The following is a 25,260-nucleotide window of genomic DNA, read 5'->3' on the forward strand; positions in this document are numbered from 1 at the left end:
CCCAGTGGAAATTCAGAAGATTATCAATAGCTACTTTGAGAATCTTTACTCTCACAGAATAGAAGACACAGATGAAATGGACAGATTCCTAGAGAGATACAAATTACCAAAACTGAATCGACAAGATATAACCACTCTCAATAGCCCAATAGCAGCCAATGAAATACGAAATGTATTTAAAAGCCTACCGATAAAGAAAATTCCAGGTGCGAATGGATTCACAGCTGAATTCTACAAGAAATTTACAGAAGATGTAGTCCCTATACTTCTCAAACTCTTCCATGAAATTGAAAGGAAGCAATCCTCCCAAAATCATTCCTGGAGGCAAGTATTATACTGATACCAAAACCAGGGAAAGACTCAACTAAAAAAGAGAACTATAGGTCAATCTCCTTCAAGAACATACATGCAAAAATCCTGCATAAAGTCCTAGCAAATAGAATACAACTAATCATCTAAAAGATCATACACCATGACCAGGTAGGATTCATCCCAGGGATGCAAGGATGGTTCAATATTCGAAAATCTATAAATGTAATACACTATATCAATGGAGCAAAAACTAAAAAGTACATGATCATCTCAATTGATGCAGAAAAGGCTTTTGACAAAGTCTAATACTCATTCATGTTGAAAGAGCTACAGAAAATTGGAATAGATGGCCTCTACATCAATCTGATAAAAGCCATTTACAAAAAGCAAATGGCTAACATAATTCCAAATGCGGCAAAACTGAAATCTTTTACTCTTAGTGCTGGTACAAGGTAAAGACGTCCTTTATCACCACTCCTATTCAATATAGTTCTGGAATCATTAGCTAGAGCCATTAGACAGGTGAAAGAAATAAAAGGACTAAGAATCGGTACCGAAGAAGTTAAATTATCATTATTTGCAGATGACATTACACTTTACTTGGAAGACCCAAAAAACTCCACCTAGAAGCTACTAGAATTAATAAAGAAATTTAGTAGCATAGTAGGATACAAAGTTAATACCCACAAGTTAATAGCATTCCTCTACACAGACAACAAACACACTGAGAGGGAAATTATAGAAACAATACCTTTTATAATAGCACCAAGAAAAATGAGATTCCTTGGAATTCATCTAACTAAAGAAGTCAAAGATTTTTTCAGAAAAATTACAGTACTCTGAAAAAAGAGATCATAGAAGATTTCAGAAAATGCAAAGATATTCCATACTCTTGGATAGTAATAACCAACATTGTGAACACAGCTATACTCTCAAAATTGCTATACAGATTTAATGCAATCCCAATCAAACTACCACCAACGTACCTCAAAGACCTAGAGAAATTGTTCCTAAAATTTATTTGGAACCAGAAAAGACCTAGAATAGCAAAGGCAATCCTGGGAAACACAGGGAAGGCAGGAGGCATTACAATTCCTGACTTGAAATTATACGAAAAGGCTATTGTGATAAAATCGGCATGGTACTGGCAACAAAAAGACCTGAGGATTAATGGAATAGAGAAATCTTAGAAGATGCTGAAACCACTTCGAACACACTCAGCCACCTTATCTTTGACAAAGGGGCCAAACATACTCACTGGAAGAAAGATAGCCTCTTTGAATAATTGTGCTGGAAAAACTGGCTCTCTACATGCCAAAAACTGAAACTTGACCCAAGTCTATCACCATGCACTAAGCTAAAGTCAAAATGGATTAAGGAATTAAACATTAAAATAGAAACGCTAAATCTCTTGGAAGAGAAAGTAGGAGGAACTCTTGAAGACATCGGGGTAGGCAAAGAGTTCATGAACAAAAATCAAATAGCATGGAAACATCTGTAAGAATTAACAACTGGGATTTCCTCTTATTGAGAAGTTTTTGCACGTCAAAAGAAATTACCAACAAAGTGAAAAGAAAACCCACAAATTTGGAACAAATCTTGACTAATAAGCTCTCAGACAAAGGTCTGCTCTCTAGAATTTATAAAGAACTAAAAAACACTAGGGCCCCAAAATTTAAAGACCTAGTCCAGAAATGGGCGTCTGAGATGAACACATGCTTCTCAAAGGATGAAATTAAAGAGGCAAATAAATATATGAAAAAATGCTCCACATCACTAGCCATCCACGAAATGCAAATTAAAATAACATTGAGATATCATCTCACCCCAGAAAGAATGGCTGTCCGAACGAAATCAATCAAAAACAAATGTTGGAGAGGCTGTGGGGGTAAAGGAACCCTTCTCCACTGCTGGTGGGAATGTAGACTGGTGCAACCATTATGGAAATCAGTGCAGAGAATCCTTAGAAAACTAGGACTGGAAATCCCCTTTAAACCAGCTATTCCTCTACTGGGAATTTCCCTGGAGGATCTGAAAACATCATATCATAGTAATATATGCTCACCTATGTTTATAGCAGCACAATTTGTGATAGCCAAATCTTGGAAACAACCAAGATGCCCATCACCTGAAGAATGTATGAAAAAGATGTTGTATTTTTATACAATGGAGTATTACTCAGCTATAAAGAATGATAAACTTGAAGCTTTTATATTGAAGTGGATGCCACTTGAACATATACTCATAAGTGAAATAAACCAGAAACACATGTGTAATTATCATTTAGTTTCCCTAGTATAAGAACTCAAAAGAAGAAAAACAAATAGAAAGATGTAATACAAGCAAAAGGAAAGCAAGAGCTTGAGAGCTAGGCAATGAAGAGAGAGTAAGGAGAAGAGCTATGAAATATGACAGAGGCAAGCCACACAGCTATATGTATAAGATGGGTAAGGTAATGACCCTGAGAATCTTCAGAAGATTTTCGAATCTAGCGGTTAATTGGAAGGATTCTCACCCTGACTAACTATATATACTGACCCCTGTGAACTAAGCAACTGCACTGAAGATGACATTTTGTAAGTAGGTTCATGCTTGGAGTGCCTGTCATTCTGGTCTTCTGACTACGTGCTTCTTGTCATGACGTGCTAGTTGCTGCCGTGCTGTCTCTTGATTAGATGATTGTTTAAACAGGAAGGAGTTGGTGAATGAAGGCAGGAGACAAGAAAAGAAGTGGTGCAGGACTGTACTGCAACAATGTTGTAAATGGTTAGATCTCTGGACTTATGTGTAAACCTATATAATTCTTCATTTTTATTTTTAAATATATTTTAATTTTTTAAATTTTTTGTGTCATATTCTCTAGGGACTTAAAGTTTAATGTATCAATACTTGATGAAAAATACCTGTTCCATGTTATGCTTAAGATGTTTGATATTTAGAGAGATAGATAAGATAACCTTAATTGAGGTTAAGCTCAACAGCCTAGGTTATATGTTAATAACAATAAGCTTCTCTTCTGGAGGGTTAACAACGTAAGTTTGCAGACCAAAAATAAGAGAATAAGGAGGGCCACAAGGAAAGCCAACACTTTGGCTCTAGCCTTCCAAGGTCAATTAAGACTAAGGACATATGAGAACTTGTACAGTAACATCATGTAACGCAGTAGTGTCCCAAATTTTCTGATCAAAGAGATTATGGGGCCAAAGAGGAAAGTGATCAATGATGTAGAGTGTGCCTAAGGAGAGTCACATGGAGAGAAAATCTCTCAGGCTTTCACAGAAAGTAAACTGGCCAAGCAATGTCCTGACTCATTCACATGGTTGACACTGACAAATAATCTACAATCTGAGGTACAGGGTGTCAGGATAAATCTTGAGGGAATTTAACTGACCTTATCAGATATAAAAGCCACAATTCTTGTTCCATAGGTCTTGCTTTATCTTGGTCTTAACCATCCAGCAGAAAAGTATAAAAATGAAGTACAAGAATTAAAGCCATGTTGTTATGTCGATCTGTAGGGTACTCAGGTCGACAGCTTCTGATGTTGCCAGTCAAGTGGAAGACCCAATACTATTATGGATACTGGACTATTTTGGAATATTTTGCTGAGTTCACACACCTATAAAATTTAAATGATGGAACTAAACAAAGAAAAGGGATATAAATGAATGACCATTTTATATATGTGTGCTCAAAATGGTTAGGATAGATATATAGCTAGATTCTCTTGATTCAAGGAACAGAGGGATTTGTTCTAATAGTATTTGTAAATAGGATATCATGTCTGCATCTTGTACAACAAATAATCATTAGGAAGGAAGTATGCAATATGTTAATTATTGGAACTGTCCTACCAATTTGATTTAAAACTGTCTCATTGTTATTTATTTTTCAATAAAATTTTGGAAAAAAAATAGTTAAGATAGATATACAGCTACTTTCTCTTAGTTCAATGAGAAGACAGATTTGTACTAATAGTTTTTAGATAAGATATCACGTCTGCATCTTATAGTATGGATAACTACTACAAAGGCAATATGCCGTGTATTAATTATTGTAACTGTCCTACTAACCTGTTTTGAAACTGTCTCATTGCTATTTCTTTCACAATAAATTTAATTTAAAAGAAAAAAAAAGAACTGGAATATAAATAATTGGACTTCTGCATGAGAAATGAACACAGGTGCAGATATTACACCTTTTGAAAAATCAACTCAAAATAAATCATAGACATAAATAAAATGCAAAAGCTATACAATTCACTGACAAAGATGTGAAGAAAATAGAAATTATTTTCTATTCATTTGATGATAAGATCTTGATTTAGTTTTTGTTTTTCATTTTTGGGAATGAACCCAAGGTCTTATGCATACTGAGCTTGGATTCTACTATTAAGCTATGCCGTCAGCCCTGGTGATGAGTTTTAAAATACAGCAGTAACAAAATCCATGAAAAACTGATAGACTGGAATTAATTAAAATTAAAATATTCTGTTCTAGAAGAAACTGTTAAGGGAATAAAAAGACAGCTACAGATTGGGGAAAATATTTGCAAAGCATAACTGTGATAAAGAAATTATTTCCAAAATATACAAAGCACCTTGGAACACAAAAATAAGATAGCAAGCAAGACATAAAATTAAGAAAGAAAAAGGGCAAAAAGCTTTGAACACCCGAGCAAAGAATATATGGAGAGATACAAAATAAGTATATATTCATTCATCATTGTTTTTCAGTAGGAAAATATAAAGGGAAGGAACATTCTGGAAAGGGGAAAAACTATAGAAAGGATGAACACATCTGTGGTTGATAGGAATTCTGGAGACCTTACACAAACAAATGATGCAGGATTTATTTATGTGGTAAAAGTGCTGGTTATTTTATTCTGGTGAATCCAGAATCCAGAATGATGACATTCTGGATTTGCTGAAAATTAGATTTTATTGACATAAAAAGAAGAATTTAAGGTTTGTAAATTTAGTAAATATTTTATGATGTGAGAGTATCCAAAGATGGTATGAAAACTACCACAAAAGAAAGTAACTTGCCCAGTATGGTGGTATATGCCTATAATCCCAGTATGCAGGAAACTGAGGCAAGAGGATCCCCAAGAATGCAAGGCCAACCTGGACTACGTAGTAAGACCCTGTCTCAAAACTTTTTATAAAAGTAACTACAGTACAACAACATGACATAATCTCTCCAGACGCATCAGGAAAAAGATGCTTCCTTAAATAATTTTGCACATGAATGAAGACCATAACACTGAAAGCAAAGGGACCTTCCTCACACAAGCGCTGTACGATAGTTAGTAAAGCTGTTTCATACAGGAGCGTAGGTCAACCATCCCAAAATGATGACATCTATGTGTGGGATAATACATCCATTAAATAGGTCATCAGTGAGGGGACTATGCTTCTCACTGTGATAGAGTGACAGGCTGCAGATAAGCAAAGGGAGAATGCCAAAGGGACTCAAGCAACCATGGGTTAGAGATGCAGGCAACTGTGTGAATTCATGCGTAATTTACTAGGTAATGATGGACATGTATGATAATATCTATTTTATGCACATACACGTGGGGTGGTATACACACCTAGCTGACAGATCTTTGTTTTTCACACTATTCTAAATGAAAGAAGTGATGGCTTTCTGAATGGAAAAAATTACTGAATTAGGATTTGGACAAGAAAGATATAAGATGATTGTGAGTCATCTTGTCATGTTAGGAATTGGAGAAAAATTAAAAAAGAAAATACCTACCATAGTGGGGAAATCAAAGGCACATAGGAACCAACTGAAAGAACTTCCAGTCATTAAAACTGGAAAGAAATGAACAAAGTAAGTACCATTCAATTGTAATTCAGACTATAAAACTGAAATAAATCAATGATGACATATAAAAACTAATTGGGGGAAGAGATAGAGAATTCAAAATAATTTATGTAGAAGTTCTCTTTCAAGAAGGTGAAATATTCAACTTTTTACATGTTAGCTGTACATAGTGACTTTATTTCTAAAAGAACAATATGGAAAACAAGTGACCTTACAGAGAAGAAAACTGATAACCATCACTTCAAGAGATCAAGTTTAAAGGCTCAAGTCAACAATGTCAGACAATTGTCAATTGGGCTGATAACTTACTACTACTATGGACTTTTGGAGTATATTGGGTTCTTTTGCTGAACTCAAGTACCTACAATCTTTGGACTAGCATCATGTATGTAAAGGCCCTTTAAGGGCTTCTCCAAATACAGTTTCTCTAACAGCAATGGAACGTCCATCTCTGACAAAACAAAACAAAAAAGGGGAATATAAGTAAAGAACTGTTTTGTTGTGGAAAAAAGTATATGCATATACAAGATAGGATAGATATTCAACTACTTTCTCTTAGGTCAATGAGAAGAAAGGTTTGTACTAATATTATTTAGACAAGATACCATGTCTGCCTCTTGTCCTATGAATAACTAATATGAAGACAACAATATGCAATGTATTAATTATTGTAACTGTCCCACTAACCTGTTTTGAAGGTGTTTCATTGCTATTTTATCTTTTTTCTCATTAAAATGAATTTTAAAAAGAGATCAAATTTAATATTGACAATTAACAGCATATTGGTAGCATGCACACTTAATAGGAATTATAATAATGACACTTCATGGTATGGTCTTCTTCTAACTCCATCATTCTAATTGAATTGTGAAGAAATTATTCTACAATTCCAATTTAGGCACACTCTGTACAATTATTGGGACATTCTTAATAAAACTATTAAGTTCATCAGAAACATGTGACGTCTAAGAAATTGTTAAAGCCAAAAGAAGCCTAAAATACTTACTAAATTTATTCAGTATGATGAATACAGGAACACAAAAGTGTTATTAGTCAAAAATGAAGGAATTTGAATAAAGAAGAACAGGGAAAGTGTAGTCTTTAAATGAATAGAGCTAGGTCAACCAGTTATCTACATAGGCAGCACAGGAACCTTGATGTTAACCTTTAGTGTTTCTTTTATGTGTAAGCCTGCTGCTTAGTGGGGCTTTTATTCATTATTCCATGATTACCACTAAATGACATTTTCTTTTTCATAAATTTTAACTCTGAAATTATTGTATTTATTTGATTTTTTTCTTGTAGTACCAGGAAATAAACTTAATACCTTCACATTAAGCTTCTCCCTAGCCTTTCCTTATATGCTTCAGTTTGAAACCGGCTCCCTGTTTGCTAAGATGTTCAGGTTGGGCTCAAACTTGTGATTCTCCTGCCTCTGCCTCCCAGAGTGCTGTCCATATAGTCATGGACCACCCTGCCCAGCTGGATCACTGTTATTTTGTACCCACTATAATACAGAGACCTTAAAATTAAGAATTCTGACACTTCTCTTTGTCTTTGTGCCTAGAGTCTCTAGAATATTTCCTGCTATAATCATAAATTTTTGAATAAATGAATGAACCAATCAATCAATAAATAAGTACGTATATAAATCTCCCGTGAAAATTAAAAGTGTGAAGTACAGATAATCCTTTGGTCTAGCACTTGAAAGATAAAGGAAGTTTATTTGAGTAGGCCCAAGATAGGATAATAGTTTGGATATGTTCCAGATGAAGGGTGTAACAAACACAGAACATATAGTAAATGTGTAGGGGAACATTATAGCATGTGTTTTGGAGTGAACCATTATTATACATAGTTACTTTCCTGTGGTAGCACAAAATACTTGCCTCTGCTACATAAAGGAGGACAAGTTCACGTGACTCATGTTTTCAGAAGGTTCAGTCAGCCGTGATCTAAGACAGATATGACATGGTAGAAGGGTCAGGTGGAGGGAAGCCATTCAACACATGACAGCTGTGAAACAGCAAGGAAGGAGCCAGGGACAGGAACATATATCCTTGCAGGTCATGTGCTGAGTAATCCCCAGACCTACAAGCCAGGCCCTAGCTCTGATAGCACATTCAGCTCATCATAGCAGCCAACACATGGAAGTAATCTTCCATAGATCTGTTTGTGGAGAGGTAAATGAATTTAAAAAAAAAGAAATGTTACCTACTACTGTGCCCATCCACCCTCAGCAGCAGGATCACCTGTGAACACCTAGAAACATTATGTATGCCACTCTAGAACTACTGAATCAGAGGTCCTCTCCCCTAGTAATTTAACAAGCCTTTCACATCAAGTTTGAAAGCTGCTGATCTAAACCATGATTTCACCTTAACTTGAAAATTATTGGCCTAGTCCTTCATCCTACCTTCAAGCAGTTACCATTTCTAATGTTAACTTGCTACATATGATTTTTTACTTTTATCTTACTAATCTAGTAGAAGGAAGTTTAAGAGGGTTAAAGAAGAAAGGCCCATAAGAATCAATAGTCCAAACCACATGTGGCATGGAATAATATACTTAGGACAAGAACTGGAGGGTTTCTTTTTCTAAGCTGGAGATATTTTGGAAGGCTCTCTAATTGGATAAACACAATAGCTGTTCTAGAAAAGGATTTACTCCTACCTGTCTTCAAAATTCTAAATTGCCTCCACCTTGAAAATTACAATCAACAATTGTCAATTACAGTGAGATAAGAAAGTAAGCAGGTGCTTGAATCTATTTCAGGAAGTACAAGGATGTCAGCTCATGATGTTTCTAAATATTAAGACAGTACAAGCATCCTTCTATTTTATAAATCAAGAAATCAAGGTAAGGCTTCCTGTGTTTCTTCTGTAAAATGCAACGCCACAGGACTACTACTTTCAGCCTATTATCTGGAATTTTCTTAGTGCTTATATATTTTTTAAATGCTACTAGCTAAAGGCTTAAAAAGGCTGTTTGAAAGACATTAAATAAGGTTATTTAAAAACTGTCTTCTTTCTCAGACTCACACCTTAATTTGAATGCTAAAGAATAGTCTTTAAGTGAGATGATAATATTTATTATTTTCCTTTGTATTGTTTTTCTTTATGATTTTGTTTTGTTTTTTAAAACTGAAAATTAAACTTAGCATCATTGCACTGAGCTGTATCCTCAGCTCTACTTTTTTATTTCAGTACAGCTTCTGGCTAAATGACCATGTATCCATGCCATATGTGAAAGTGTGATCCTCCTGCCTCAACTTACAATATTGCATTGTATTTTTCATTCTCTCTCAGGCTTATTTTATGTACATAATTTCCTACAGGTTCATCTATAGCATTACAAATGGCTGAGCCCTTTAAGGCTGAATAACATTGCATTATATTTTTGTTGCTGTTGTTGTTTTGTTGTTTTGTTTTGTTTTGTTTTTAAAATTTATGTATCTATTCACCCACCAGCTGAACACTTGCATTGTCTCCCGTGCTTGTGATTGTGCCAATCTTTTCCTAGAACATATCTGTGTGCAATATGATGTTTTGACATACATAGTAAAATGATCACTAGTCAAGCACACTAAAATGTACAACACCTCATAGTTGTATAATTTTTTATTGGTAAGAGAACTTGGAGAAGGAAGGATTTTTTTTTTTGTTTTGTGTTTTTTGGCTCACTCAGGCTGCCTTATTAGCAGGTCTGGTGGGACTTTGGAGCTGGAAATTGAACCATGGTCCCCTGCGCCTGACTGAGTTTGCTCAAGCAGGCACTTTAAACAACTGAGCTAACCTGCAAGCCTCCTGGTAAGAGAACTGAAAACCTCTTTGAACAAATTTCTTCTATTCCATAACATGCTATTAACTATAGCCCTCATAGAGAATGTTAAGTCTCTAGATGCATCACTCTAACTTCAACTTTGTACTCTTTGACCTGTATCTACCATTTCTTCCTTATCTCTGGAACCCATCATCCTATTTTCTGTTACCACAAGTTCTGATTGCAATATATAGTGAATATTTCTTTTAAAACTTATTATAGTAAAAGACATATATTCATTAATTACCTTCAAAGTGTCCCCCATTGCTTTGAACACATTCCTCCTGTCCTTCTTGTCACTTCCTGAAGCAAGTCTGGGAGTCCTCCCCCATAAGTGTCTTTATAATCATAATAGAAATGTAGTGAATGATGCTGCCATGTGCCATCCCACAAGATGGCCTGCTTACAAAAACACTACTTATGCAATGGATCTTGTGCTGTATTACTCTGGCTCCTCTTCAAGGTCAAAATGACCATGAAAGGTAAATGTTTTGGGTAGATCTAGTGCATGCAGGCAGCCATGGCTGCTCAACTAAAGTGACCAATGTAAAAGGACTTCCGGAATTGCCTCAGGAAAAAGAGAGATGTTTTATTAAAGTGAAAGGATTTTCAGAAGGAAACATAGTAATATGTCTTCTATATTTTTAAAAAATTTAAGCACTGTGTTTGTTGATCATACGTCATATACTTTTGATTCTTTAAAATATTCCACACATAAATAATATCATATTGTATTTTTAATTGTTCCTCAGGCTTATTTTATGTACATAATTTTCCACAGGTTCATCCAAGGTATTACAAATGGAAGAGTTCTTTACTTGAAGGTTCAATAACATTGCACTTGTGTGTGCTTACAATTTATGTATCCATTCACCCACCAATGAACACTTGAGTTGTCTCCATAGCTTGCGCTTGTGAATACTGTAATCAATCTGAAAGTGCAGGTATCTCCTCAGATCCTGGTTTCATTTCCTTTGCATATTTACTCAATATATTAGTCAGCTTTTCTTTTGCTGGTAATAAGTGCCCAAAGCCCACAATTTACAGTCGGAGAAGTATAATGGGTCAACTCATATTTTAGACTATAAATGTAAATCTTGTGTTTTCTGTTGTGTAAAAATGTATACTCACCACTGTTCTAAGTTGCTTAGTAACTAGTGCTGTTTGCTAGGATAAAATTCCTGTAACCCTCACCAATTCCTATAAACAAAGTTAGATTACAGAGATGACTTCAAAAGGAAACTAAATGGGCTTTAACTTCCTGAAACCTCTGGGCTATGCAAGGCTGCCTGCAGGTACTCAGGTGCAAGATAACCAGAAACTAAAAGAAAGCCCCAGGAAATTTAGTTTGAGTAGTGGTCACAATGACCCCAAAAGCATTATTGTGTGTCAGACAATGAATTTGTTTACTAAGTGGAATGCGGTTCCAGGTTTTAAAACCCCTCCTGCTTCCTGGGCTAGCTGCCTTTCGTCCTCTCCTGCGAGAGCTGACCAGGGGACCTGAGCTCAGTAATAAATGGCTTTCCAAATTCTAATCTGGCTGATCTGGTTCCTATTCTAAGCGACCCATAACAGAAGTTTCAGAGAATTCAGTCTATAGTCAGATGGTTCCCAGGCAGAAATGACAGTGTGGAAAGGCTTTGCAGAGGAAAAATGCTCAGTTCAAGGCAATCAGGAGAGAGTGAGTGAGAGACAGAAAGTGAAACGAGAGAGAGAAACAGACAGACATAGACAGATACAGAATTGAACTGGGGACAAAACACACCTGCAGGCCACACCCCAGGAAACTCACTTCCTAGGAGCATATTCTTCCTGAACTCACAGATGGATCCTGACACCCCCACAGGCTAATCATTTTCCCAACACACCAGCCCTGTGTACCTGAGATTCTTGTGGGACATCTTCGATCTAAATCACAACATCGAAAACTGAAATAGCTGTGTCCTATCTTGACATTGGCCTCAGCAGTGACATTGTGGTTATCATACTAAGAGCTCAAGTGGCATAACAACAACAACAATAACAACAGTAATAGACTAATGGGGTTTCATCAGACTAAATGCTCTGAACAGCAAAGGAAACAAAATGAATAGGCAGTCTACAGACTGGGAGGAAATATTTGTGAACAACACATCTGATAAGGGGTTAATAAACAAATGATACAAGAAACTCAAACAACTCCATAGCAAAACCAAACCAAAACAAACAAAAGCATCTCGCACACAGACTAGTGATCAAATGGGCAAAGGGTGTGAACAGACATCTTTCTGGAGAACAGACACCACATGGCAGAGGTCCAGGAAACAGTGCGCGGCGCCCCTGACCAGGGCAATGCAAACCACAGTTAGCCATCACCTCCCAGCTGTGAGGATGGCTATTACCAAAAAGGAAGAGGCCGCAAGTGTTGGTCTAAAGAAAAGGGAACCCTGGAGCACCAGCGGTGGAAATTTAAGCTGGTATGGCTCCCGCAGAAAGCAACAGGAAGGATCCTCTAGAACTTGACCACTAGCTGGCCCCGCCTTCCCAGCTCTTGGTGAAGTTCAGAGTCCGTGGTCTAAAGCTGCGGGCGCTCCGGGTTGGACAGAGCCGCCTCCTCCTCCCTCAGCCCGGCCCCCGGCCCGCCCCCGACCCACCCAGGAGGAGATCTGTCGGTTCCGGTCCTGTGACTGGCGGCCGCTGCGAAGTTTGCAAAGTTCCAGCGGCCGCGGGTCCCCTCCAGCTTGAGCAGCCGGCAGCGCGGACCCATGGCCGGTGGGGCAGCCGGGGATCTTGGGGCAGCGGCCTCCGCGGCGCCCGAGATCCGCGAGCACCTGTTCAAGGTGCTGGTGGTCGGCGAGCTCGGCGTGGGCAAGACCAGCATCGTCAGGCGCTACGTGCAGAAGCTCTTCTCGCAGCACTACCGCGCCACCATGGGCGTGGACTTCGCGCTCAAGGCCCTGCACTGGGACAGCCGGACGCTCGTGCGCCTGCAGCTGTGGGACATCGCGGGTAAGCGCGCCCGAACCGGCTGCACCGGCCTCCTCGGGCCGGGCCCCCTGCCTGAGCTCCGCCCACGGTCCACACAGGTGGGCGGCAGCCTAGAGCCTGGGCCTCGGGTCCGGGAGAGGGGCCGGGGGCCGAGAGCTGTGCTGCAGGTTTGCACTCAGACTAACGCCCTCTTTGTGAGTGCGGGCTGAGGTCCCAGGCAGGAGGATGAGGTGGTGCAGGGAGGGCGGCTGCGCCCAGTTATACCCAGGGTGCCCCCTCCGGAGTCGCACCAGCCTTACGGAAAGTCGGGCTCCCCTCCGGCGCCTCCCTTTCCACCCGCCTTGGTGCTGGTGCTGTGCCTGTGAAGGGGGCTTTTTCCTGGCCCGGGCGCGGGAAGCCACAGGACTGCTCCAGAAGTTTCAACTGTGGCTGAGCGAAGAGTTAGCGCTCTGGGATGGGCTTGGCCCTGAGCCCAGCCTCGGAGAGGGAAACTCCGCTGCTCAGACAGTTTGCTCTCCAGCTGGGCCAGCTCACGCCGGGGAAGATCTGGGAAATTTCCCTGAAACTTTGTATCCCGGCTCCCCTCCCTTAAGCAGCAATTATTCCTTTCTTCTACACCCCACAAATCCTGTCTTGTCTCAGTGGCTTTGGGTTTGATTTAGTCCTTGTGGAATAGCACTGTCTCTGAGGGATGCTGTCTTGACTGTAATTTAAGAATTGCCCCCTGCTCCGCACCTCGCCCCCAAAAAAGAAAAATAGAATTGCCTTCTGCTGGAGTGGTGGGAGGCATGTGGACATTTAGAGAGGCGAGCTGTTGGGAAGTTTAATTATGCAAATACTAGCAAAGGTTACCCTGCTCCTTAAGTGAAGCTCCGGAAGCCACAGGTCATTTGAATGGGAGCACATTTAGGGTGGAAGATGCCTTAGCATCCTTACCACAAAGGGGGCCCTCAAACCCGTGGAAGGTATGGCTTCCTAGCTAGGCGCAGACTGAGGGAAGCGCGGCTTGTGTTCAGCGGACCTTGCTGTCTTCGCATTCCCTGGTACATGGAGAAAGTGCTGAAAAATTATGGAGTTTATAGCTGCTCATTCAAGAGCAGATTTCATGCACAGGAACTCTTCAGAGAAAGAGATCGTCAGCTTTGGGCTCAGCATTCTTTTTTTTGGTTGCCGAAAACCAAAAGTACGTTTGAAAAGTCATCTTAGCAGCCAGTCTTCTTTCGAAATACTTCCTGCTGTTGCCCAGAGCAGTAGCGAACATTTTCCTGCCTCTTGAAAAGCCACAGATTCCAAAGTCACCTCCCCATGGGATAATCACCATCCGGGACTCCCCAGCGTGGTCCTTCAGCAAGGATGACTTTCAGCCACTCACAGACCTGTGGATGGCTTTGGCTTTTTCTCTGGTAAATTAGCATGGTATTAAGATGCTAAATGACCATGGACTCCTGCCGCAGAAACATGGGTATGAAGGATAAGGTTTTATGACACCTGTATTTTTAAGCTTCATGGTAAATTTTTTTTTCTTTTTTGCATTTAGTACAGGGGATACAGGGTCTACAAGGTCTCACTACGTAGATCGGACTTGTAGTGGTGCTCCTGTTTTCAGCCTCCCAAGCCTTGGAATTACAGGTGTGCGTACCACCACGCTTAGTCTCAATCGCAGTCTCAGTGTGCCCCAGGGGCAGGGCCAGCACAGAACGCAGAGGATCAAACCCCAGCCTCTGCACTCTGCCTAAGCAGGTGCTGTAGTCCTCTGAGCTATCAGGCTGGCCCTGGTAAAATGTTTTTATTTGAACACTTAGGAAAACAAAACAACAATGTTTTCTTCCTGGGTATCACCTCTTATGTTTCTATTATTCTTTTCTTTTTTGTTCTTGTACATATATGTATGTGTGCATGTGCATGTGTGCACACGTGTAATAATAGGCCAGGGCCTTCACCTTTCACAAGCCCTTTTTAACTTTTTTTTTTGAGACAGTTCTTCCTAAGTTGCTAAATTGCCCAGGCTAGACTCAAACTTGGGATCCTTCTGCCTCAATGGCCAGACTATAAGTGTGACAGGTTGCGCCATCATTCCGGACTCTTTGCATCATTCTTGAACATATCTAGATAACCAGCAGTAAGGTTTACCTTATCTTTGTCATATACTGCTAGATAACTGACAAGATAGGGTATCTTTGCACTTTTGCCTAGATCCTGAGCTTAAGCTTTGCCAGAAAGGAAAGCAGTATTCTGTAATATCTAAAAGGTATTTCTTGTTGCTAGCTGCTGTTTCAAACGTGAATTGTTTACCATTCAGCAGGGTTTTTTTTTTTTTAATCAGCAACTGATAAAACTAGATGTTGACTTCTGAGATCATTAGAAATTATTAGTTTCTTTTAATGATGTTTTGGAAGATAAAGTCTCATAAGGGTAACAAGAGACAAAAGTAACAAATTTGGGCTAGAGTTTGGGGAGCTGCAATCATATCCGCTTGGATTGACCATTTGAACTATCATGGAATTTTAGCTCATAATGATATAGGGGGAAAATGATCTCTGTGGATGACCTCCAAATGATATAGGGGAAAAATGAAACTCCTAACCTGAAAGGTACCTGGGATGTGTTCTTTAAAATGAAAGAATGAATTTTATGAACAAACGGGGGTTATAAGTAGAGCATATTTATTGGGGGAAAGAAAGCTCCTGTCCAAGAGATGGACAGAAGGGGGGCCCGAGTGGGTAGTCCCCAGGTAGCTGTCTCTTCCAGGGACCTTTATAGAGTAAAACCATGTGGTGAGATGGGTCTAAGGTGGTGGAGAACATGGGAACTCATTTAGGTGGGCATGAGGTGGGACAAAACTATGGTCAACCAATGAAATTACAAGCACCATTGCTCAGGTAAAATTGATTAAATTCAGGACCAAATGGGGAAGCAATTCATGTAGCAAGTGGGCATGAATACAGGTCAGGGTCTCTTCCTCTTGAGGGATTGGTTTAATGACTCATTTGGATTCTTTCAAAGTGATTGATGTCTATTTAGAATACCAATTCCTGATGCCCATCCCTAGGGAAGTATGTTGCTGTATTTGTTTCCTCTTTTGTCTTGAGGTCTGGACCTTAGGAAGGAAGTGTCTGTCTCTTCCAAGTTGCAAAGTCACCTACCTTATCTTCCATCTTGTTTCCTTGAGGGCTGTCTATAATATTTCTATCTACTTCAGCTGCCTACAACAATAGTATTTGAATTAAGTAAGAATGATGTAATGCTGGACATTCCAAGAAAATTTCCCCAATCCTACCTGTGTGGTTGATACTAAATTCTCAAAGAATAGAAATACTCCTTGATTGCATAACAGAGTGAAACTGGTCACTGGATCTCACTAACTTCAGATTTGGTGTTATTCCTAGTTTGTTTACTGCTGGTGTTTTAGCAGCCTTGTAGGAAGACAAGACCATTAAGAAGTTATGCTAACACTATTCTACGGAGCTTTGGCAAGTGTAATAATCAAGAATTATTGAATGTTTCCTGTAAATGTAGCCCAGCAAATTAGTTAAAATCTTTAAATTAGGAACCACAGTAACTTTCAAGAAGAGGCCTTGACATAGCCTTTCTTGTGACACCAAAAGAACTTACATTTAGAATAAAGATAGACTTTAATGGCATTTTTGTATCAAATGGTTGCTGTCTTAAATTCCTACTTACTCTGAGCTCATTGCTTGATCACAGCTGAGATCTGTTAATATAATAAGGCTTGAGTGAGATTTTAAAGAGCATTTAATAAATGCACACTAAAATTAAGATGTAGCTGGAATTTCTGGTCTTTCTCTTAATGTTTACTATAGAGAATGTAATGAGTTTAACACACATTGTAAACTTATTGCTTAATAGCAATCATAGAATTTTCCAGGCAGGCTATAACGTTAATGTGAATTAATCCTTAAATGTATCCACTTAGATCTACTGTAGTTTAGACTTGCTATATTAATTAGAGTGAGTTGTAACAATTTTTTGAGCCAGAGAACAAATTGGGAATAATTGGCTTTGAAGAAATTTTATCCAAGCACAAAATGCATGCTTGGAAGGCTTTATAATCTATATAAGCTATATTTAAATTCACTTTCTTCATTGTACTTCCTATCCTAAAGCAGAAGGTAGACACTGATTTTCTTCCATATTTTACTTTCCGTATTGGTACACCTTATACTCTTGTCTTCTTCCATAGCTCTCTTTTAGACATTCACCAAGAAGACACAGTAGTACCACCTCAAACACATCCCTGAACTGTGAATTATCTCTGTGGGTTAGGGCCTTGGCTTATGTCTGGATGGCCCTTGAAAGGCTCATGCTGAAGATGTGGGGCTTTTGCAAAGTAATTGGATTATTAATACACTGCAGCTGATTTACTCTTAGGAGGCAGGATATAGTGGGAAGAGGGAAGAGCACTGGGCTATGGCTGAAAGGGTGTGTTTCCTTCTCCCCTGGCCTTCACCTCCTACCTCCTCTTCTCCACCATGTGAGCAGTGTCCCTCCACCAGACCCTTCCTGCCTTGGAGCCAGTCAACTCGGACTAAAAATGTCAGCCACAATAAACCTTTTCTCCTTTAAGTGTTAGGTGTCAGGATTTGTTTCTCAGTGATGAAGAAAATAACTAAGGCAGTGAGTTGCCATCTAAATATGCATAGGCAGCACTTGAGGAATATTTATTTCTAGGTGCTGTCTTACACATGAATAGCATAATGTTTCCTATTGTTGCTGGTGGTCTATGACATGCACTCATTCAAAAGGCTTTTTCTTATCTGTGTTATGTATAAGATTTTTATCCAGCCTTGCTGTCTCATCCTTTTTCAGGTTTATTTCCAGTGCAAATTTGCAAGCAAAGGCCAACATCTTGAAATCATGGTTCCTGAGTTTGGGGCTTACATTCATGATTGCTAAGGTGGGCAGCGGTCAGCCAAACAGTCTGGCTTGACAGAGTTTGATGAAGTCACAGCAAGGAGGCAACAAGAGCTTCAGCTTCCTCCCACCCCATGGAGTAGGCGCATGCGTGTTTGCCATAGAAGCATTTGGAGGGTGTGTCAGTTATGGGCAGATTTATGAAGGAGAAACAAAGAACTATGCACTCAAAGAGGAGTGCAGCATGAGCCACATTATGATTTAGGGCTTAGGGGATTTGTGTGGTCTTAGCATGCTCCCAAGATGATGGTCTAGGATGGGTATTCCTAGTGTCTGTCAGGTTGCCCATGCGTAGGCTCAGATAAAATGTAAGCCAGCGTGCATTTGAAGTGTAGAGCTGGGTCCCTAATTGACAGTGTTATTTCCTTGAGGATAGAAGTCTGTGGAATTTGTGAATGTGTGCTACTGAAGAGAACTGAGCCCAACTGACAGACTAACTCTGTGTTTAAGACTGCTAGGATTTAGTGTAGGTGCTTTCCCAGTGAGCACAAGACTTAAAAAACTGAAACCAAAAAAGTTAGAATCCTGGAAGGAAAATCCAGGCCTCGGGGTGAAAAGGCACTGTAAGCTTGTGTAACTTGAGTTATTGAAGCTGCAGTTTCCGTAAGAGTGCCATTTTCTTTTTCTTTTTTTCTTTTTTTTCTTTTTATTTTTTTTTTCCATAATTTTATTGAGAAACAAATAGCAGTGAGACAGTTTCAAACCAAATTGGTAGGCCAGTTTCAATAATTAACACATTGCATACATTCTTCCTAGTGGTTAATCGCTGTACAAGATGCGGACATGATATCCTATTTACAAACACCATTAGAACAAATCCCTCTATTCATTAAGAGAATGTAACTATATATCTATCCTAACCACTTTGAATACACAGATACAAAGTGGACATTCATCTGGACTCTTTTGGAATATTTTGCTGAGTTTACACATCTATAATATTTAAATGATGGAACTTAACAAAAAAAGAGTGCTATTGTAGAATTACCATTTTCTTGTTTAAGGCGTAGTTGCCTTTGTGCTCATGGAAACTGCTGCCAGAGATAAGCTTGTGGCCTGTCCCTTGTTGTTATGCTACCATTCTTAGCTGCCCTGATAAGCCCCTGTGACTTCAGATTAGCAGTAGAGATAGTGGGACAGTGACAGGAAACTCTCAAACTTTCCTTTTCTCCCAGCCAGTTGCCTGAACTGAACTGAATTGTTGGCTTCCCGGCTCCGACTTCCCAGCGTCACGTGCTCTAAAGCAGAGAGGTGCAGTCATTGCACCAGCAAAGCAGGCACCCCGTGTGCACCGTGTCAGGGCAGGTGCGCGACTCTGAGATAAGAGAACAATAAGCTGTTAACACACCCAGCAAGGTTTAGTTCCCTGTTGAGAAAACAGTAGCATGATTCTGTCCACAGTATTGTTACATTAAAACATAGGACTCATATTGTCAATGTTTGATAATTACCACTTCTGTTTTGAAGCTAGAATTTTCAGTGACACTTCCCTTATGTATGAAACAGAGTACTCACCAGGCAGTCAGTTTTGATGAGTGGCATCATCTTCTGTAAACTGTGCAACTTACCTAGTGGTAACAAAGGTGTTTCTTTGCTGCGTAGTTACACAGCACAGCCTGCAAAAGCGGGGCAATGATAATAGATGTGGGCTTTGTGCTCCCTCCTTAAGCCTATAAGCCATAGCAAGGATTGCAAGTTATTTTCAAATATATTTTGGAAGAAATTGTATCCATCTTGTATGTGGTAGCCCAACTATTTTTTATAAGCTTTTCATGTGAAATTTTCTATGATACTCATTTTGTTTTAAAGTGGGATTTTACTCTTATTCATATATGATGAAGCCTATAGTTTAGGAGCCAGTTGCTATTGAAAAGAATAGTTATTTAACGACACAGCCCTGAGAAGAGGGGCAACTGTACCAGGCCACAGAGGGCCCCTGCAGAACTCCAGGGACAGTTGCTGGGCAGGAGGAGGACTAGATCCTTCAGAGCAGGTCTCCTGTTTAAGTGAGAGAAGGTTTGCAAACTGAGTGAGTTAGGGATTGGATAGTTTGAGCCAGTTCTGTGGTGTCTGGGTCATAGTGGTGGCAGGTCTCTCTGTGTCTGATACTTGCCCCTGAAGATTTAAGGCTGGAAGTCAGTGTCCTAGGCAGCAGGAGCCCCATGAAGGAACACTAGGGAGCATTGGGAATTTGGAATTGATTAGTTTGCATATCAAAGGGTTGCTTTCAGGCAGTGAAAGTAGTTTGCTATCTCTAGAAATAGACTAACTACCCCGGGAGGTTCTGTCTCCAGGCTTGCAAGTCAAATCACCAAGATATAGAATCTATAAAATTGAAAGGAAAAAAACCTCATGATTAGTACATATTCTTTGACATTCTACTAAAATAGATTGAGATGAGATCAAATGTTCTTTCAAAGAAGAAAAATTTGCAGACCTTTGATGAGTAGAGGAGCAGTACTGTAACCTTCAAATAGTGAGGACCTCACAGTTAATCAACACTTTAAGTTAGAGAGAAGGGGCTACGTCAGCAGGTCGCATTACAGGTGCCTGGGTCTTCTCCTGGATAGAAAGAACACACATTTACCTTTATAGCTGTGGGATAAAAGATCAAGGAAAAGTGCTGTAGAATTCTACCCAGTTGAGCTTTCAAAAGCCTTTTGTTCTTTAGGAATCTTCCTGACTGAGGAGGTTAGTCAGAGGCTGCTTCTCCACCCTTCCATTGAGACACAACCACAGAAAAATAAAGTGATAGAAAAAGTTCTATTTAAGGCAGGTGTGGCCAGCCCATGGCCAATGGGCCACATGTGGCCCTGGACAGCCTACAGTTTGGTCCACAATATTGTGATCTTTTCATGCTCTTAGGTGACCTTTATTTAATTTTAATTTTATTAGTACATGCGACAGTCCTCATGTGGAGTAGGTATGTCTACATAACACAGCTGAATTTTTTATGTCTTATTCCCCTTCCTTCGTCTCTTAGTCTCTTTCCCATTTGAGAAAGATCCATCTCCCTGCTTTCTGTTGTCTTTTATTTTGCTCTTTAATTTATTTATGCTTCAGGTTTCTTGTGGAAGAGAAACCATGTGATATTTAACATTGTGTGTCTGATTTAGTTCACTTAACATTGTGCTTTCAGGGTGCATCTGTTTTCCCACAAATGACTCAGATTTATCCTTTCCATTAGAGAGGTGCTCCATTGCATAGAAAGGCTAAATCTATTGCATAGAAAGGCTATATCTATTTGTCTGTTGGCAAGCATATAGACTGCTTCTGAGAGTTAATTATTACAGACTGTGCTGCTATAAACATGGGCATGCTCGTATCAGTGCAATATGATGTTTTTATTTTGGGGAGAAGATATTTACAAGGGCATTAGCTGAGTGGAATGGAATTTAGCTACATTTTCACACCTGGATTGACTGGCACTGCAGCCTGCACTGTGTAGGCAACAACAGAATGACTGATGCCGGACTCTGCCTGATACACAGAGCACGCAGTCTCATTGTAACCCGTGTGTACCAGACAGTGTTGCACAGGGTTATGTGATTTGGTGAGTGTAAAGCAACAATCACTGATGAGTGTTTCAGTCTACCTACCTGTGTGTGCCTGCGAAGACAGGCATTTATCATTATTAAGAGGACATAGAGGGGCCCGGGGAGATGGCTCAGTGGAATAAGCGCTTCCTTGGCAAGCGCAAGGGCCTGAGTTCAATCCCTGGTTCCACCAAAAAAAAAAAAAAAAAAAGAGGACATAGAGTGTTCTTAATAACTGAACTTGGCTTGTTGAATCATTCAATAAAATAATTTATTAAATTAAACTATAAAGCATAAAGGAGATCCTGTTACCTATATGCATTGACTATATTTTAAATTTTATATGCAGCGCAAGTCACGTGTTCTTCACTAGATAAGGCCTCAGGTAAGCTAGAATGTTGGACATCTGTGGCTTAAGGATTTCTTTTGGTCTCTCTAACTGATAGGTGATCTAGATCCTCTTCTTTCTTATTATTTTCGTTCACTTCTATCCACACATTTTCCATAGACATCTTTGCAGTGATTTTTGATTGCTCCTTGAAATGATTATAACTATTTCAGGGTTGTGAGCAAGATTAAGTGGAGCCTTTCCATCAGAACCACGGGAGGTACTTCAGATGCCAATTCCTTAGCTTTCACTGTATCTATAGATTCAGCTTTAGCTGGTAATACGTCCCATGGGTCATGGTTTAGCAGGAGTGGAGTTACTTCCCCAACACATAGGTCTAGGGCTCAGCGGTCTAAGACAGGTAAGCAGCACCATAAAGACTGCATGGGAGAAGCTGGGTTTTTCACCCCACCGCTATGCTAGTCCATGCTCCATCCAGTCAACTGTTTAAACCCATGGCAAAGAGCAACGAGAAATTCTAAGGCTTTTGTTATACATAGCCACATAGCTTGCCCATAAAGTTCGGAGACTGGAGTAGGTTATAGGCAACTAGCCATCCTTAATATTTGCAAAATCCATTCCTAGGGCTTGGAAGCTGTGCTCTATGGAGCACCAGGAGTGATTCTTATTTATATCAGCATTGAGAAGCGTTGTTCTGTCTGTGGCTTTGTTATACCCTGGTAGCACGTTTATCTTCTTAAGAGGACACTGGGCTGCTGCTCCTTCTCCTTCACCTTCCACAACCTCTCAGGTTCTGTCTCAGGCCCACAGTGCTTCCCAGAGGCACCCTGCCTCCTCAGTCTCTGGGCACAACCTCAGGAGCCTCTCTTGGAGGCCACTGTGTGGCTCCAGGGTAATCGGCAGGGCAGAGTCTAAGGATTCTCTTGTTCCTATTCAATGCTTTTATTTCCAAAGGAAAATACTCAGTATCACAAAACTTTAAAACCACTGAGTTTAGACACAAACCAGGAAGCTATTGGAGCTGGATAATTATCCTTGTACAACTTCTGAGTGGAGATAGCTTGTTGTATACACTTCCTCTCTGCAAGGAACAAAGAGATGTGAGGGCTTTTCTGTAAAGGACTTTCCACTGATTAAGTGGAAGCTGCATATTTTCACCAGTTCACCTTGACAACTACATAGAATGGTAATCCTCACTGGATAGAGAAAAGTAATGGAAACACTATACACTATTTCATCTTAGTGCCTTCAACCTGGTTAGAGTAAAATTTATTTATTTATTTTTATTTTGTGCATTTAGGACAGGGTGTACAGAGCTGTACTGCATAGATCAGACTTATGGTGATCCTCCTGTTTACAACCTCCCGAGTGCTGGGATTATAGGGATGTGCCACCACACCCAGTCTCAATGCCATCTCAGCACGCCCCAAGGTTGGGGCCGGCACAGCAGGCCAGGGGATTGAACTCCCAGCCCCTGTGTCTGCCTAAGCAGGCGCTTCAATCCGCTGAGCTATTTGGCCGGCCCTCATTGAATTTCTAACTAACATTTATCATATGGGTCTATGAATATGCAATGTAAATTGAAACACTAAAAAACTATATAAGAATGGTGACAAAAATTACAAGGGAAAGTATCTCTGACTGGTATTTTTGACACCTCAGAAGTTAGCACTTCTGTATCAAATCTGAAGGGAAATGCATACATGAGCTGCAAAGAAATAAATAAGTGTGTATATTTTAAGTGAGCATACTCGAGGAAACATACAAGACTTGTTGTTTCAAGAGGTTCTCAAGGTCATTCGTGTTGGATCCCTCCAAACAGTAAGATAAATACTTAAATCTTTACCAGCCTGTGTGCTTTCTGGTCCATTATTTGCATGTAGCAGAGATTTGGTGAAGCTTTAAATATCTTTTGTGCATCTAAGAGTGGCATCTGGTTCTCTTTTTCCTCTCTGATTGCCAAGGTACCAAGTTACCATCAAAATTCCCTCCCATAGTTACCTGCAGAAGTAAGTAGTGCATTGTTTTAAGGGACTTAACATTTTGAGTCACTGGGAATGTGCTGTCAGTGTGCCAGCGGTTGTGCTGGTGAAAGGCCTTCCCTGGTATGAGGGTGAGTCATGCCTCCGCCAGAGCAGGGCTTCCCTGAGCTCCTGTGCGGAGGAGAAGCTGCCCCAGGGAAGAGGAGGTGACTTCCATGTAAGAACTAAGCTGTCTTTAAGTCAGTGACTCTTGCGCTACCGCTGCAAATCATTTTGGATAGACAGAATGCAGGCGGAAATGTCTGTTCCAGCAAGTGTCTGGCTAACACAATAGTCACTGCAAAAAATAATCATTTCTGCAATTCTGAGTAATTTCATCTTCCTGAGATCTTATTCTTTCATCCATAAATCTCAAGAGGTTCGACTAGATGATTTGGGCTGTTTCCAGAAATCATTGGTAATGACTATGCAAGCATTAGTGGGAGAGGCTTGTGTTGGCTGCAGTTCTCTCTGAATTGATAGCAACTTGTTCAATAAACCTATTAGAATGATGCTCCTACAGGGAAGCAAAACTTAGGCAACCCATCCTTGTGTTTACTAAATGTGGTCTTCCTTCGCTGCTCAGCCCTGCTGGGCACCAGCCCCCATTGATGGATCCCCATCCCCCAGGACATTCCCATTCAGGAATGCATTTTGGTGAAGTGTTTGTTCCAATATTTTATTCACTTAATAGATCAGGTTTTCTTTTTTGTTTTACATCTTGCTTAGGAGTACTGAGAGTTCTTTATGTTTTCACTTTGCATACAAATTTTTTTTATCAGATTGATAATTGACGTTTTCTCTCCCAGTTGCTTTCATTTTTGTAATCACATAATTGACACGTATTTGATTTGACTTGTGATATGTTCTTTTTTGTAAAGCTTGGTTCCTAATATGAGGACTGTCAGGGAGTTTTGAATTTCCTTGGAATCAAAGAAAAATGACCTGGCATTCCTATGCCACAGTGTCATCCTCTTTTTAGCAGCAAATGTTAATATCACCTGAATTCCTTGGGATACCATCGACCATGCACTTAAGAAAGCAACGGATCCTTGCACTTAATAATTTTGTAATATCTGGATATTTATATTTTCAGTCAAGTGTCAGTCTATCAAATTGCAAGAATACTTTCAGATAAATTTATAATTACTTCAAAATCTTGATATTTTGACCACTCAATGGAAAGCCACCTTAGTGAGGCCAGTTACTCTTGGTACCAGAGTCCTTTCATGTTCTATCTGAAAATTTAGGGTAATGTTTGGTAATGACCCTGTTTAGAAGAGAAGAAGAGAATGAAGTCTGAACCATTGTAAGACGCCTGTGTAGTCTTTCTGAAGAATAGTACTCATGACTATGACTAGTTAGAGTTAGCCGTGGGAGCGTGCCCTGTCTGATTACTGATACATATTTATGAAAAATGGCCCTTGGGGCTGGGGAGATGGCTCAGTGGAATAAGCACTTCCCTGGCAAGCTCAAAGGCCTGAGTT

General features: G+C 39.8%; 1 protein-coding gene across 1 annotated transcript in view; it reads left to right on the forward strand.

Annotated features, from left to right (window-relative positions):
• Positions 1-12,629: 12,629 nt before the first annotated feature.
• The window catches only part of Rab32 (RAB32, member RAS oncogene family), a 22,026-nt gene continuing 9,395 nt past the window's right edge, over positions 12,630-25,260 (forward strand). Inside the window, exon 1 of the mRNA XM_004628558.2 lies at positions 12,630-12,956. Coding sequence (XP_004628615.1) covers positions 12,713-12,956 — 244 coding nt within the window. The 5' untranslated portion in view covers positions 12,630-12,712. The remainder of the gene's footprint in view (positions 12,957-25,260) is intronic.

Source organism: Octodon degus, unplaced genomic scaffold (genome assembly GCF_000260255.1).
Source record: "Octodon degus isolate 3935 unplaced genomic scaffold, OctDeg1.0 scaffold00024, whole genome shotgun sequence".
Classification (NCBI taxonomy): Eukaryota; Metazoa; Chordata; class Mammalia; order Rodentia; family Octodontidae; genus Octodon; species Octodon degus.